General features: G+C 36.7%; 1 protein-coding gene across 1 annotated transcript; it reads left to right on the top strand.

Annotated features, from left to right (window-relative positions):
• The first annotated feature begins 3,073 nt into the window (after positions 1-3,073).
• Positions 3,074-15,813, top strand: pdgfba (platelet-derived growth factor beta polypeptide a). The gene is made up of 7 exons (XM_059569739.1): positions 3,074-3,562; positions 7,904-8,000; positions 12,122-12,193; positions 12,755-12,948; positions 13,245-14,127; positions 14,366-14,489; positions 14,894-15,813. Exons 1-7 carry the CDS (start codon positions 3,488-3,490, stop codon positions 14,904-14,906), a joined length of 1,458 nt encoding a protein of 485 aa, XP_059425722.1. The 5' UTR covers positions 3,074-3,487; the 3' UTR covers positions 14,907-15,813.
• The last annotated feature ends 1,828 nt before the right edge of the window (positions 15,814-17,641 follow it).

Genomic DNA, 17,641 nt, shown 5'->3' with positions numbered 1-17,641 from the left:
ATAATCATAATAATAATAATAATAATAATAATATTGTGTCTTTATAAAATAATATACATAAATTATCTAAAATAATAACAATTGTTTTAATAATTTATGATATTATTATTATTAATGTTGTTGTTTTGTTTTGCTGTTAAATATACATATAAGATTATTATTATTTTTATTATTTAATAACTATACTTGTAATTTTTATTTTTTATTTATTTCTCTAAAATTAAACTGGCAAAAAAAAAAATCGTATAAACTTACACTGAAAGCACCTAAGTCATGAAATGGCAATCTCCTCTCATGTTTTACATTGTAAAAAATTTTTTTTTAAATCAATTTATGCAACAAATTATGCATAATATTATAATTGATGATCGATTTTCTGGTTGCATCCAACATTTTCAATGTTGATTTTATTGATTGATTTTATATCTCAATTTTCAATAAATTATGAGATCTTAACTGTAAATGTTACATTTTTGTCTTCAGTCCTGCCAGATTCATATACGCAAGCGTCTCACAAGAGCTCTGCTTTCAGATTGGATTTCACTGGAGAAATTCCTGGAGAATGTTGGATTCTTCCAGTGAGCTCTGTTGAGACAGAGGGAAGGGTGGAGGGAACGAGCAGGAGCAGCTCTTCAGAGCCTGAACGCTGAATTCAGGAATTTGGGCTGGCCTACTAATGGAGGTTGAAAACGGGCTTCATCGTTTAAATCAGACAACCAGACGAGACTTGATCTGCAGTGACACACAGGTCTGTCTGCCTGCCGCTCACCCCGTCTGCACAGGACAGACATCATAACACTCACACTGTGTGTCACATCTGACTCCTGCTGCACTTCAGATCATCTCGTCTTAGTGACAACACCTTAGATTTGTTTTTACATCACTGCCTACTGCGTTACACTACACTACTACAATATTGTAAGTCTTAGGTGACAATCAACCAGTGGAGTTTCATGTTTCTCTCTGCAAACTGTGTTCAGCACAGATTGTGTGGCTGTGTTTGTGCTGTTACCCGCTTGCATAATTCCTTTAGTTCCTTTGTATTTCTATTTCCACTCAAAATACAAATAATACCATAAAAATGATGTGTTTTATTATGGAAGCTGAGAAAAAATATTATTATTTTTATTTTTACATAAAATAACATTTCTTCTTATGTTATTATTATATATAATTTATAATTATGTAATTATTATTAATGCTGTTGTTGGTATTTATGTTAACAAACCAACTTTTTATTATTATAGTATAAAATTAATTTATAACATTCTTTATTTTCTTCTTCTTCTATTTCTATTAAATAACTATTCTAACTAATAATTACAATAAATTATCACTCGGGCAAAAAAATTATGTTCCCACTGCAAATAATACTATAAAAATGAATTGATCTACTTGTTATTTTTATACTACATTTATTATTATAAAAGTTTAGTAAATAATAATTTTACTAAATAACAATAAAAGTAATTATATGATATATATATATATATATATATATATATATATTTTTTTTATATTGTTCCGAAAAAATATGTATTATTTATAATGATTATTATTGCTGTTGTTTTTTTTATGTTATTAATATTGTATTTTTATTGCACAATAACATTTATTTTCAGTACTGTTGTTGTAAATATTATTATTATTTAGATTATTCTGATTATTTTTTACACTCATTTATCACAGGTTTATTACTGTAGGTAAATTCTGCTCTCGTCTCAGTCCTGCTGCAGTGCTGTGTTGAATCTGTTGATTGTGATTGTTTGTGTCAAAGTGCGCAGTGATCAGAAGCTCCTGCGGCTCACAATAACGTGTGTCATGTCAATCACTCGCTGCATGCGGATAGAAAAGGTCAGCAGGTTTATAAATAGCGCCCCCCCCCCCAAAAGAAGCCCAAACGCCCGTGTCACTTCCAGCTGCTGTAGCAGAGAGGGCTGCAGTGTCCCTGTGACCTCTGACCTCCCGCGGTTTTGTGATCTGTGATGAAAGCAGAAGAACTGGCAAACACCAGACACGCAGTGAGGATTTCACATCTCACTTAAACTCTCAGTCTCCAAACATCAGCTCAGACCTTCACAGATCTGCTCAGGCTCTCTGAAGACGACCTCAGCCCCATGATGTCATCGCTCGACTGGAAATCCCAAAACACAAAACCCTGTGAAATCAGCCGCTGATTTGCTGATGTGTTTCAGTTTTTAGTTCCTCTGTTGTGCAATGTTGTTATCTAAAAAGATATATATGGCAGCACACATCATCGAACAAATGTTTCTGCAGTACTTTATCTAATAATTCTCACAAAGCTTGCTGGGAATGTGTATGAGTCATATGTCACTCCAAAAATCACATCTGTAGCTGTATTTTATTTAATACAATTTAAAGAATGAAATAAAACAAAAATGACACGATAATAAAAAATTAATAAAAAATATTACATAATAATAATTATTATTATTATTATTATTTATAATAATAATAATTATTATTATTCATATATTTTAGTCAATTTAAAAAAAATATGCATGTTATATAAGCATACAATATATTGAAATTCAGAATGAAATTTAATCTCACAAATAATGTTTTATAACAATAAATAATTATAATATTAATTGATTTATATTACTATGGTAATGATTTATAATTAATAATAATAATAATAATATATCTAGTTAAATTAATTTTATGGCATCATATAATAATAATTTATTTTTATGGTATTAAAAATAAACTTCTGTTTGAAGTGGGACATTTGCATTTGTAATAGAGTGAAATGTAACACACACACACACACACACAAATTCACACACAAATACACACACACACATGCGGGTTCCCAGTTCACAAGCACTTGAACAAGACACAACAGGTGGCTGTGAGAAAACTATTGCCTCTCTCCCAGTAAAAGTCACTTTGAGAATGTCAGGTCACGTATGAAGACCCCCCTGAGCCGTGCAGAATCACTAATCATTTGCCTTATATGGGAACATTAGTCCAGCCTCGAAGGTACAGCGAGCCAATCAGAACGCAGGGGGCGTGGTCTGGTTTTTAAGGCTGAGGAAACCACAGCGAAGCGCAGCAGCGCGCGACATTAAAGCACCTGAGAAACACGCTGCTGCGCGAGCGCCAGGGAAAGTTACATTGCAGCGCTTGGGATGAAAATGCACGGGCTGCTTTTGAAAATCAACACACTGGACGTATTTCACTTGGATATTTAAAGCTGATATTTGAATCCGAAGACTGGAGTTTTGTTTTCCTTCCGTTTAAGTGAAACATTAATATTTTTTAATATTAATATTTTTTAACGCACCGGTGACGCGAGCACTTCATTTCCACACTGGAGATCTGGGATACGCCGTTAAATGTCAAACTGGACCGGCTGGCACGGTGTTCAAAGTGACTAAGCCCTTCTGGAATAAACTTTCCTGCAGTGCGTGCGTGTGTGCGTGTGTGTTTGACAGCGAGAGACACAGTTGGATGTGCGCGCATGATGAGCTCGCGGCTGCTGCTGCTGCTGCTGGTGCTCGCGCTCGCGGCGTGCCTGCGGTCCGGTCGCGCGCAGGTAAGCCTCACCTGACTGATGTCACGCTCGGTTTGAGATTAATTCATATACATGTCTCATTTGACAATAGCTGCATTCAAGGCGCACTTTCAACTTGATTTCGAGGATGAAATTCGAGCAAACTGTAACAAATTCCCTCATAAGTATGCCTGAATGCGCGAGGAAAGAGAAACCATACTTGATTGGATGCTTAATCTGTATTTGTTTATGTCTGCAATTCTAAACTCAAACAAAGACACTGTTAGGGTTGCCAGCATTAATGTGCACTGGATGGGTTCCCAGATGCACCACTGCCAAAAACACATCACTCAGTCCAAGAGCATCACTGTCACTGCTTAAACCCCAATTATGTGGTGCATTTAACAGTACTAAAAGTACTAAAATATTTAGCCGTATTAAAATAGTGCTGCGAGTTGCTATAGAAGAGGGTCCTCTGGAGGGTTCCCACGGTCATAGAAACTTGAAATTGTTTTCCAGATTAGGAAGAATGATGTGAACTAATCCAATCTGAAAACTATAATGTGCACACGAGCACACACACAGACAAAATGTACTTATATTTTTAAATTACATTTTTCTGAAAGTCAATTTTTCTAAAACTTGATGAAAAAAATATAGTTGTGCCTAATTCAGGGCTTTTCAATGAATCAAACAGGTTCACACATCTGTCTACATGATTCATTAGTGTCTAAATGTAATATTTAAATGCTTATTCAGTCCAACAGTCATTTGGAAATCAACTGGTTGGTTTATCGGCATTGACTTGCAGTAAAACTGTACATATATATATATATATATATATATATATATATATATATATATATATATATATATATATATATATATATATATATATAGTGATTTTTCTTTTAGTTATTTTGCAAATGCAAATCTTAATTGCAATAAAGTGATACTGTCAGCCATCCTGTTCTCTAAATATATCGGTATCTGCCAAAACAATCTGTCCTACAGTAATAGATCGGATTCAGCTGAATCATTCATGCATCTTGATTTGGGTTGAAGATATTCTCATTTATGCGTCTGACCTTTATGGAAAGGTCTTTATGATATGCACATCAATTGCCTTCCAAACACACACACACACACTATAAGACTTAAAATCCCTTGTAATGTTTCTGTAATCCATCTCTTGAATATCAACATAGCATCACCACCAAACCTACAAAAAACTTTGTCATGTCTACCCTTAAAAACCCAGCGCTCTTATTCAGACTGTTTCAGGGAGTTTAAAAGGTCACAGCTGATGGGATTTTAGTCCTCCAGCTGATGCATCATAAGTCTTGTGTTTAAGTTATATAAGAGAAAGGAATAATCTAGGCGGCACGTTAAAGACTCACATTAGATTATTTGGATTTGGGTCTCTCGGGGCATTACGTGCGTGACACGGCCCAAGGGCTTAAAAAAAATCAAAATTGCTTTTGCAGACATGACTCAGGAATCGAGCGAATGAAAGCTAAGCCGAACAACTGAGATGAGCCAAACAAATGTGAAGCGAATTAATGACTCAGTTTTGGAAAATGGAAGATGGATTGACTTTATTGCGCTTGTGCTTGTCCGATCATAAAATATATAATCTCCCCCTTTGAAGGCATGATTATTGAAGGCTCTTTTTTTTCTTTAAACTAATCCTTCTTTTTATACTTCTTTCAGTGCATCTATTTATACAAACTGTGTGTTTGTATGTGCAGGTGTGGATACAGTATTTCTTTATGTCTGAATTCATTTATGGCAGACTGCCATGTGGCCGCCCTCTAATGTTTCAAGTGTGTGCACATGGCAATCCAGGTCCATAATTATACCCCATTCCTCCTTTTCCCCTGGATGAACTATTGGGATTCCAGCGTCCCATGATTCATTACGGCATGTGGCAAATGGGAGTGATGTCATCCCAATAGGATCAGTATACTGTATGTGTTACTGCACTATACACACACATTCACTTGATATGAAATACTGCTTTAGTGCAGCATTTTGGTTTTGTGCATCTGGCTAACTTGGTTGACTACTTTTCTGAATTTTTGTAGTATTTTTAGTTTTTTTTTTTTTTAGTGTACTTCTTGTGTTACTTCATAACTTCATAATTAATTTTTTCACATTTCTTTTACAGCCTTATTATTTGAATGAAACAGATTGTTGCTACTGTACCTTTAAGGCTTCTGTATGCAAATCTTCTTGTTATGATTGCTTGCTCAGCTTAAATCACTTCACTACATTTCAGAAAAAGCAGTTCACATTCCAATCGGGATTGAGAAATTGCACAAAAAATTATAAATAATTTGTGAGCATGCAATTTCATGAAATTTCGTACAAATTCTAACAATGTGATATATATGGAAAAGTATGTATAAAGTTTAATATCTAAATCTATCCCTCACTGGGGCGAGAGCAGATTGGATGAAAATGTATGAATGAGGTTGTACGAATTAATCGCGAACAAATCAAAATATTTATGAATTGTTGTGAGACTGTATTGTATCCACGGTTGTGACATCATACATAACGTTCTCTAAATGAGCTGAGTTTGCTTAGTTTAAAAATTTTCGCAAGTAGGAGTGGGATCTATGACCAAAATCTTAAATCACAATATGAGTAATTTTATTTCACTGTAACAATTTATTTCGCAATATATATCATGATATCGATATTTTTGCTTTAAGTAAGGTCTTTATCATACCAAAATTGTTGTTACCATAGAAATTCATCGTTATTGTCAACCAGTGTCGGTATAAAAAAAAATAAAATGAAAATTAAACCATTTGTTACAAATGTTAGTCAAACATTCATGTTTAATTAACATAATTGACAGACAACAGGAATATTACACTGCTGTCACTTTAAGAGCTGCCTTGATCCAGTATTCTGTTACACGTGTTTTCCTTCTCAGCTGTTTGCTTTCACTTCAGACCAAAATTGCTGTGTTTATCAGGATACTTGTGAAAACTGGCATTTTGACACATAAAAAAATGTTTATTTAACTATTCAAGGCCCATTACACTTTATGGGCCTTGCAGTGGCAAAAAATGACTCCGAAACAACTCTCCCTGAGAATATATCGCGAATATATCAAAATTTGTTCTCTTTCGGTGCTGACTGCGCTTCATCAGCTTAAAATCGCTTGTTATTAAATCACAAAGTTTAAAAATGCTTCTAAACAGTATGTTTTTATGACCCCCGTAGCACAGCAACGTCAACATGTAAGTGTGTAACCGCGATAGAGACAATAGTCAGAAATCTCTACCAGTTTATAAATTTCTACTGGCCAATCACTGATATATCGTCCATCCCTAGTCGCAGGCTTTGCAAAATTAACATTACAATATATTTCTATTAGTGGTCCTTCTAAATGGGTGTTTTGATGGCTGATGCTAATATCTAGAGAGCAGGTTGGTTAGTGGCTGATTTTATGCTAACATCCAGCTAACATGAATGCAAGGTTTTCGCAAAGTTATGAGCCGACTTTATTTAAGCTGGATGTTTGTCTAACTTTTTACATTTTTTAATACTTATTAGTTTTGGATGGTTCCGAGAACATTTAAAAGTAACTTTCCAACAGTGTTTTCAAAATGATAAAATGGAACGTTCCCTTAATGTTATCTGTAATGTTCACATTTAAATAACTGGATGCTTTGATCGTTCAGAAAACATACAGATGTTTTCATAACGGAAATGTAAATTTAGTTGCTGGTTATATACATAATACAATTCAATGACAACAAACTAGATGCACTTAAAATGGCTAAAATCACCTGTTTTGCTCACAATGGGGAGCTGCCATTACCAGTGACAAAATGACCTATAATATTGTCTACATCGGCCAACTAAACAGCCTGATCAACATATCTATCACTTGTCTGTATGAACTGTATATCAAACCAATTTAAATGGTAAGATATATCATGTTTTTCCTGATAATAACAGCACATCTGTTGTTGTTGACTGCAGTACACCGTAAGACATTATAACACATTTATGAGGAACCCTGTGTGATTTTTGATTGGTTTGTTGTTTACGAGAGTGTGTTTTATTTATATATTTATTTTCCCACTGTGTGCCTGCCACATGACACTGACCACATTTCTCTGACCTGATTATGAGTAATACAGCTTAATAAAGAACAGAGATAAAAAAAAAATAAGCACAAAGTACAAATGGAGCTCTCCACACATGCTCTCTGTAACTCTCCAAGACGTGTCGTATGTACAGTACACTGGTTAGACATGTATTTAATTGAAATTACAGGGACCGGATTTTCACCCAGAGAGGTGTGTGTTTGTTCTAGACATGTTTGACCACCTCTTTCTCTCTTTTTTTTTTCATCAGGAGGACCCTTTCGCTCCATCTCTGGTGGATTTAGTGATGAACAGTCCGATCTCATCTGTAGATGATCTAAAGAGACTTCTGGACGTAGAATTCGTAGGTAAAGCTGATCCCATATATGAAATACGCTAAATACAATTACAAAATATCCATTTTTTTGCAATGGCCGCCTTGCTCTCTGCATATTGTCATCGTCCATTATAAAACCCATATCAGCACTAGTAAACGTCTCGTCATTTGTGGAATGTGTGTGTTTTCTGGGGTGTGTTGACTGGGAAGGTGAGGCAGGAAAGACTGAGGGGTCTGGAATGCAGTGTGTGTGTGTGTGTGTGTGTGTGTGTGTGTGTGTGTGCATGCATGTGGATAATGGTAATATTTACATGAATGGGCCGTGTATAGCTCTTCACAGGCACAATAGCAGTGACCTTGAGCCCAGTCCAGCACAAAGTTTACAAAGGGGACACAAACACAAGGCTACGCTATTGTTCCCTATACCGGTGTGTGTACATGTGTCCATTTTAGCTAGATTTAACAATGTTACGATGCTTACTACCATAGCTTAACCAGGCGAACGTCACTTACGGAAATACAGTCGCTTGTCAGGGCTTGATCAGATTTACGGCAAGGTGTTGGGACAGTAGTGTCAAGAGGATTCAAATGGCAATCCCAGACGCAGCAGGTCTTTAGGATGAGACACACTGAGACACATACAAATGCACAGACAAAGTAGAGTTGCGCAACTTAAATGCAAGTTTCCATGAGTCGTATGTACAGGTTCACGTTGAAAGAAGAACTAGATGAAATAGTCGCAAGTTCAGAATGTTTTTGGCCTCGGATGATTTTCAAGAATTTCTAGGATATTCTTTGAAGGATATACAAGATACTTTCTAGGAAATTTCAGTAGAGATGTCCCATGTCCTGCATTGTTTTCAGAATAATGTCCGATAAACAAAAAAAGCATGTTAGTCTATGTTAGTCAACAATGTTACTCTTTCCTGAATGAGTGGGTGGTTCTTTTTTTTACACCGTTTACCTGAAGTGTCTCCCCAAAAAGAAAAAAAAATATATGTATATAAGTCAGTGATGCGCGGGTCAATGTAATATTGTACCCGACCTACTTCCTGACCCGCATTTTTTAAAAGTAGTGAATGCATCGCCCCTTTATATTAATTTAATTACTTAAACAAGCTATAGCCTACAGGATAATAAGCGTTATGACCGCACACATAAGGCTTGCCACAAAGAACCGGTAAAGTATTGATTATGAGTGTGTCTAAATTAGCAAGGAGACATTTAATTGTTTAGTAATAAACTGGTGTTTTCTGTGTCACAGCGGTCTCGCCATGAACGCCAGAGAGAAATGCACATTTCATATGAATTAAATAATCAGAGAGTAGCCTATTTATTTTGGTTTGAATATTTTCATTTAAAAATGGACATTTCAAGCTTTCTGTAATATATTTCCTATATTTCTTTTTAAACCCACCGACTAAAAGATTAAGACACTACCTGACCCAAAATATCACCCAAAGTTTCTACAGTTTTTCCTTCGCTACTTCAGAATCTGGAAAAATTACTGGGGCAAACTTGTTACTGCAGTCGGTAGAGCGATATGAATGTGTGTGATGTACGGCATGATAAATGCTCGTCACTTCTGCTGCCGAAACTTTGTCAGCCTGTGGGTCCTTTGGTTTATTGAAAAACGATTGCACTGATTTGCATGTTTCTTAATGATGTGTTTTTTTTCTGTGGTACTCACATGCACCATTTCGTTTCACGTCGTATTCTCCACCATGTCCCACAGAAAAACTGCTTTTGCATAAAATGCAAAAAGCTCTCTCTGCTTCGCCATCTACAGGCCTTAACCAAGAGTATGTTGCAGTCCATTCGCTATTAAAAGTGCATCTTCTCTTTTTCGTGTCCACACTGGCCAAGGCTGCTTAAACTGACTGAACAGCGCACGTGCTCTCCAATTTGAGATCGTCAAGTATAGGTCTCTGCAGGAAAGTAATGTGAGTTACTAGATCGGGGTGTTTTTACACCATGATACCTGATTGGCTGATGTCATAGTGATGTTAGGTTTAGGGGAGGGGTTGGGTAAAGGGGATCATTTAGATTGCATGATTTAGAAACACCCAGCAGTTTGAAAACACCCACAAGGAGATAAACGCCCACTTTTGCTCTGCAGAGACCTAAGTCTTGAGATTGTTGACGATGTTGAGGAGGCGTTCGTGCACCAGTCAACAGTTTGATGTACGACTCAGCCTATCGACTAACGCTTTTATTGCTCTCCTCTGAACTATTGGACATAAGTTAACAGTACGCCTATGAACGTATCCGTGTATTTATTAGGCAGGGTCGAATGAAAAAGAGGGACAGATGCTCAGTTTGCGTGAGGTGGGACAAAGGGTAAAATTGCTGTACAGTACAATGTAAAGCGGGACAGGTGTTCACTCTATAATCGCGCCAGTTATTCAGCCAATAAAGTGTAGGCCTATTTATTTCAAAATTGTGTCTAGTACTATATAAATTACAAAGGTTTAATTGGCATCTTTATTTCAAACGACCCGACCGACCGCGACCCAAATATCATTAAAAATATTTTTGGATGACTCGTAACCGCGGGTGACCGCAGGCACCCGCTCATTTTGGATCAACCCGCGCATCACTGTCCTAAGTTCTGATGTCCTCCAAAAAAATAAAAATAAAATGTAATGACTTGTAAAAGATAATGCTCTCTGAAATTTAAAAATGCAGAAAATAAAGAAAGAGAAAGAAAACCACAACCGTTCAAACCACGATAAATACAACGATCACCAAGAAATTATGAATTACTGTTTATTATAAGTGCTCACTGCAGTTTTGTGTCACTTTAAATGCTTAAAAGGTGTATTCTGATTGGCTGTCAATAATTAATCATTCATCTGCTGGGGAAATTATTCTGAAAGTGATTCCAACAAAATCATTCCTCTGTGCCATCATAATTGTGATAATATGATAACATGAGCTTCCCTTTAAGATGCATTCACACCAAAAATTATAACCATAATGATGACTACATTATCGTCCGCACTAATGGACACTGTAAGCGTACTGCAGTTTTGTCGTATGCCACATTACATCCCCAGGCTTGTTAAAGTCAGGTACATTCTGATTAGCTGCGAGTGTTTTTATCATTTATGATTAGCATGAAAAAGTGTTGTTATCGTTATAGTTGTGGTGTGGTTTTCCCTTTAAGGCCATTCACACACAAAATATGCTGTTGTTTTGTCATCTGCTGCTTTAAATTTTTTGTGTTTTGTCGGATGGATTCTGATTGGCTGTCAATATTTGTATCATCAGTTGCAAAAATTGTTCTGAAAGTGATTCCAATTATATCACTACAACTTTGCTTGGAACTTTTGTATTCTTAAATAATTAATGTACGTTTAGATATTTTCTCTTCTGCGGTTTTTTTTTGGGGGGGGGGGGGGTACAGATGAAAATATTTTCTAAATGATTCCCTGTTCACATGGTGACATCATAAAGCGTTAAAGACATGTTAAAGACTTCATAAAGAAACACGAGACAAATACACAAAATGAAACGTAATGCATTAGTTTACAGAAAAAAGTAACTACTGTAAGTAATGCAATTAGTTACATAATATTGCAATGCATTACTTTTAAAAGTAACTTTCCCCAAAACATAATTATCGTACTTTGTGTGAACAGGCCTTTAAAGTCTGATTACACAAAAATGAAATTACACTTACCATATTTTCCGGACTATTTTTCATAGTTTGGCTGGTCCTGCGACTTATAGTCAGGTGCGACTTATTTATCAAAATTAAATTGACATGAACCGAGGGAAATGAACCAAGAGAAAACATTACCGTCTACAGCCGCAAGAGGTCGCTCTATGCTGCTCAGTTCTCCTGTAGTCTACACTGAAGACATAGAGCGCCCTCTCTCGGCTGAGACTGTAATGTTTTCTCTTGGTTCTTGGTTCTAAATAAATGCGACTTATAGCCAGTGCGACTTATGTATGTTTTTTTTTCCTCATCATGACGTATTTTTGGACTGATGCGAGTTATACTCAGGTGTGACTTATAGTCCGAAAAATACGGTAACTGGTGAATTTCCGAAGGTCACACATCTAAAATCAGCTCCATGATCTCTAACTAATCAAATTGGTCAACAATGTTCCATATCTTTAATTCCACCTTCATTCCATTTTCAGAGGAAGATGATGAGAAGCCCGAGAATGAGATGCACTCTAACGGAACACACAGACGTCTTCCCAGAAGCCTTAGTAAGTCTGCTAGCATTCCCTCCCTTCCTCTCTTTGTCTCCCTGTCTCTTCCACACTCCCGTCTCTTCATCTTTGTCTTCCAGCAGAATTTCAATGTATTTCCAGTCTGTGGCAATTATTTTGAGACACTGTGGCATCTCCATTCCACAATGGTGTTGTGGCTTTGTTGTGTGTTTGTGCGAGTGTGTGAGATGTGCGTATATGGGCCTGGAGTCTGCTGTTGCGTCTCTGTGATGGATTCTGTCTCGTCCTGTCTCGCCACATGTCCTTAGGTCACTCTCAAACACACACACACAAGGTTCACAACTCAATTTAACCACCCACGCTTCTTTCGCACATGTACTCGAACCCTTATGTTTTTTTCTCTCTCTTTCTCAGAGTGCTCGCTTTCAGTCAAGTGCACCTCAGATCTGTAAACTGCAAAACACAATGACAGTGCTTGAGAGGGTGAATGATAGTAGTCTTGTTAGTCTGGTTTGTCTAACTTCCATCCGGTTTAGCAGTGTGATAAATAAACATGAAATAAATGGTTAATCATCCATTGTTATTTCTAACTCACAGATGTTCAGGTGGCCGTGCCGGCAATGTGTAAGGTGAGGACAGAAGTTATGGAAGTGACCCGTTCGATGTTGGACAAACGGAACGCCAACTTCTTGTTATGGCCTCTGTGTGTGGAAGTGCAGCGCTGTTCGGGCTGCTGCAACACACGTGTTTCACAATGTGTGCCAGTCAACACAGAAACACGACATTTACAGGTATTTGTGTGCAAAATTGCAATGACTTTGTAGCTGTAGGCGATAAGAGATATAATAATGCCTTGAATGTTTTCTTTTGGCCAAACTCTCAAGTATCATTACATGAATCAATCAATGAGAAATTATTCTCAGTATGTATTGTGCAGAGCTCTACGAGAGTTCATAGAAATCTTAAAACTAAAAATATACTACATTCAATATTTGTGAATGTACTTTGTGTGTACTTTGTATGTAAGTTTGTAAGTGTACTTTTTATCGTTGTAAATATTATTTTAATATCTCTTTTTTTTGTCTAGATGACAAAAATCCAATACATTAACCAAAAACCAGTCTACGAGAAGGTTGTCATACCCGTGGAGGACCATGTGACTTGTAGTTGTCAACAACGTGTTTCTGCACTACCCCCACGACCCCAGACCACCCCCCTTCCTCCACCCAGACTCCACCCTAAAGTAACATTACCAAAGACGCAATCGAAAGAGGATCTACACCGCAATGATGAACTTAAACATAATCAAAGGCTCCATTTGGAAGATAGGGAGAGTCAGGAACTACAATGGCAGTCGAAATACACAGTTGCACACACACAAGGGTACCAACAAAGCCCATACGAACATACACTTACACACACACCAGTTTATACAAGCAGAGGAAATGTTCCCACCAGACAACCCACATTAGGAGATCCACACATGATGAGTGACACAACACAAACAGAGGAGGTTGAGCCCATGAAAACCGAACACAGTGGCGACGGCATGGCGAAAAAGACGCAACAGCATTACGACAAACATCCACAAGAGGAACAACAGACGAAACCATATCAAACAGCACCACAGCAACCAAAAAACAATCCTTCCCAAAAGTCCGTCCAATCAGAGCACATCATTTCGCACAGCAGCCAATTAGACAGTCTAAGTCGCACTTACAGTCACGTTGAGGTCATTGGCCAATCCAGTGGCTTATCAGAAGTACTAAATCATCACCCTGAGCAATCAGAAGTTAGAAAACATCATCACCACCACCAATCTGAAGCAAGTAACCAAAATAACCAGGAAAATGAACAGCAGCAAGAGGAAACACAACATTATATTCGTCACCAACACCACCGACACCATCAGCTTCACCAACATACAACGGAAGCAGTTAGACAACAACAGACAAGCCCACAAAGAACAGGTCAGTGTATAAAATGTCTATTGAGTCATTGTGTGTGTGTACACATTGTATTGTAATTAGTAGCTTATGCTTCCTGTTATTCTTTCCATTTCTTTAACGTCAGAAGTAGCTTATAAAGTTGAGGGTCAACAAATCATGTAACGCTAATATTGTGATGGCTGCCTTGAGATTAATTCTTTCAGCGTTCATCCAACCATCCTTCTAACCCCAGTCTTCTGTTTTCTTCATTATCCCATAGTGACAAAAGCCCCTCCCACCACTCCCTCAGCCCCACAGACTCCGCCCCCTCTTCAGCCCCCACGGAAGCGTCGACGGAAACACCGGAGGAGGATGAGCAAGGCCTCCATGAGAGCGATGATAATGTAATTTTATTATTATAGTTTGCTAAACCAAACTACGAAACCAACAAGAATGCAATGAGTACCTTGTGAACACTCTTACATGTCATTGATGCATGCACTACTAAACATAGAATAGAACAAAACTGAGTCATTTCTATGTAATTGGTGGCATCAAAGAGAACTGCTGAAATATTTTCCAACACCCAATCTACCATTGTTGGGTTAACAATGCTAGCAAATGCTAAGGTTAATAGCGTCTTCCATATATAGACATCCCTGGTTGAGCCCATTTAAACAGACTGCAGTTCAGTTTGATACTGTAAGCAGCATGGAAATGACACACTGCGGATTTAACAAAACAATTCAATTTTCAAGTGAAATCTAATCAAAGATCTAACCAGATTTTGACATCTATCTTCTAACAGGGTAATGTCCTGAAAAAGACCAAGACTCTGAACGTCTGCCAAAGTCCCAGGAGCAACCACAAAGCTGGGAGTGAGGGTGGAGACACACACAGGATATAGCAGAGAGACACACTGGAAATCTTTTATAATAACTGGAAATGTCTTTGATCTTTACCAAATAAGCTCCCGTGAACTACATTTCCCATCAGCCATTGGAGTCGTGGGAGGATCTGTGGTCTCTGCACTATTGGAGCTGGTCATACTCAGAATATCCTGTGAGAAAGGACTTAAAAGGGATTCCGTACGGGTGCACACAAAGCCTGCCAAATAGTGAGACTGTATTTAAAACAACACAATTGCGGTCTGCCATATACACTTCACACTTCGGTCAGCACAACAACTGCCAAATGTGGTGCAATATTGACATAAACTACTGGTTGGACAAGAATCCGGCTGAAATCAGTGATTAGCTACTTGGGGAAAGCCAAAGTAGACTTCAAATGCCAATGAATGGTGTAGACGCACTGCGGGTCAGTTTGGAAAACAACTGTGGACTATTTATCCACTGGGGGAAATACTGGAATAGCAACTGGAAGTAGTAAAACTGGAATATGTAACTGGAAAGTTGTGAGGACTTGTGAATTTGGACTCTCGAAGAGCAAAACAACTGGAGATATGAAGCTCAGGACTTCCAGTATAAAATACAAATTCATCTCAAAATGTATAATCTGTAGATTTTCCAAGATACTTAAACACTCCAAGTTTATTAAATAGCAAAATATCAGCTGGCTAGATATGAAATAGAGGAGTAAAAGCACTTACAAAACATCTTTTGGACATTTACTATGGTAATATGATGGTATTCGTTGAAGGACTTTGGAGTACCATGTACATACCATGGTATATGAATATGGTTATCCATCTGATACCATGGTACCACCTCAGTACTTTTTTTGTAAGGATCTCTCAGTATCATGCACATTATTTAATTGGTGCAAAAACACTGGAATTTCATACACTGGAGATTATCAACTATGAAGTGCTGAAAGCACTTAATGTTCGCATGTTGGTAGATGCACGGTCAAATATTTCTTAATTCAATATTTAAATAAAATAAACAAAATTGTGTCTAGCCATAATGATGTTGCCGTGAAATACTCCCATCCTGTAGGGGGCGGTATGGAGTGCTCTGACATTTAATGCCTGCTGTTCCCAAATGTCCGTCTGTGCATTCTGCTGCTTCTGGAATCTTGTAAAGCTATAAAATAACTTTTTGTAAATGATGAATTTCCTTTCTGGCTTTTTACGTAACTTATTTATAAAAGGTAGAGGCACTACCCAACTGCTTCCGAGAATAATTAATTGTTATTTGTTCTGATGGAAATTAATGGTAATGTAATAATGCTATTTTAATATAAATATATAAAGTGTTAAATTTATCATTGGTTTGATGTTTTTTTTCCCAATCGAATTTTGCAAAAACGTTTTAGTAGCATATGCATAGCATACGTTCTTGTTTTCAAAAACAGTGGGCTGCAGACTGGGGTCCTGAAACATGTTTTTAAAAGTTGACCTATTTTTAACTACATTCATGGTATAAAAACAAAAGCGCAGGACACTCACAAAACAGCAATATGTAACACCATTATAAAATAAGTCTACTTTCATGTGAATGTAGACAAATACATATAAAATATTTAGACAGTAATTGGCTTGTAAAAATGTATTTTATATCATGATTTGTTTGGGTTTTTTAGCATGCTAGCAGTTTAATGTTACAGTTATTATGCTAAAACCATCTCAGAAAAGTTGTATCTTAATATCGCCATAGATTACTCCCTACTTGCAGAAGAATCATTTATATAACTATGGGCTGGATTATAATGTTTTTTTTTTGTTATGAAAATAAAATGAAATGGGATATAATCAAAATCCCTTGAAACCAAGCCACTTTTGGTGGCCATCTTGAAAACCCCCAACACTTTCAATGTAGTATTAGCTATATTTAGTATTAGCTATATTTGGCAAACAAATACATCTAAAATTGTGTTCATCTGCCAATCCACATCCATAATATCTGACAAAAATAGTATCATAGATTCTACTTCTTTAGCACAAATCTTACTGTTTCTGCAAATGCGTGCTAATGCTTTCTCAAAATTTAAGGTTTGCATTGTCTTCAAAATGTTGTGTGTATCTGTTAATACCACTGATATTATTTTAGGAAAGTCATAAACCAAAACAATATAGGCATAATCTATAGAAGACCGTTTCCGCCACTAAATTTAAGAAAAGGTAACTGCGAATTTGTATCTCACAATTCTTTATCTCACAATTGCATCTTTCATTTCTGACTTATTTTATCAGAAATGTGAGATGTAAACTCGCATTTGTGAGTTATAAAGTCCAATTGTGAAAATAAGACTGATTTGTTCTCAGAATTGCGAGTTTATATCTCACAATCCTGACTTTATAAGTCACAGTTGCGAGTTTATATCACGCAATTCTCACTTAATTTTTCAGAATTGCAAATTTATATCATGCAATAAAGAAATTCATTGTGTGATGTAAACTCACAATTGTGAGAAAAAATTGTGTAATTGTGAGATAAAAAGTTTCAATTAACCTTTTTAATTAATAATAATAATAATACAAAAATATTCAGGGGCAGAAACGGGTTTCCGTAATTATCTAAATCCATTAAAGCCATGCCAAATTTGCCGGCCATCTTGGAAATGTCCCCTATGCAGCATTAGTTGTGTTATACAA

The sequence above is a fragment of the Carassius carassius genome, chromosome 16 (genome assembly GCF_963082965.1).
Source record: "Carassius carassius chromosome 16, fCarCar2.1, whole genome shotgun sequence".
Taxonomy (NCBI): Eukaryota; Metazoa; Chordata; class Actinopteri; order Cypriniformes; family Cyprinidae; genus Carassius; species Carassius carassius.
The sequence above is the reverse complement of the archived record's forward strand: the minus strand, read 5'-3'. Positions and strand labels throughout refer to the sequence as shown.

Excerpts from the sequence above, each read along its gene's own strand:
- pdgfba (XM_059569739.1), top strand. The coding sequence starts at position 3,488 with ATGATGAGCTCGCGGCTGCTGCTGCTGCTGCTGGTGCTCGCGCTCGCG. Across the intron at positions 8,001-12,121 it reads TCTGGACGTAGAATTCGTAG|AGGAAGATGATGAGAAGCCC; the intron begins GTAAAGCTGATC and ends TTCCATTTTCAG. Across the intron at positions 12,949-13,244 it reads CAGAAACACGACATTTACAG|ATGACAAAAATCCAATACAT; the intron begins GTATTTGTGTGC and ends TTTTTTGTCTAG.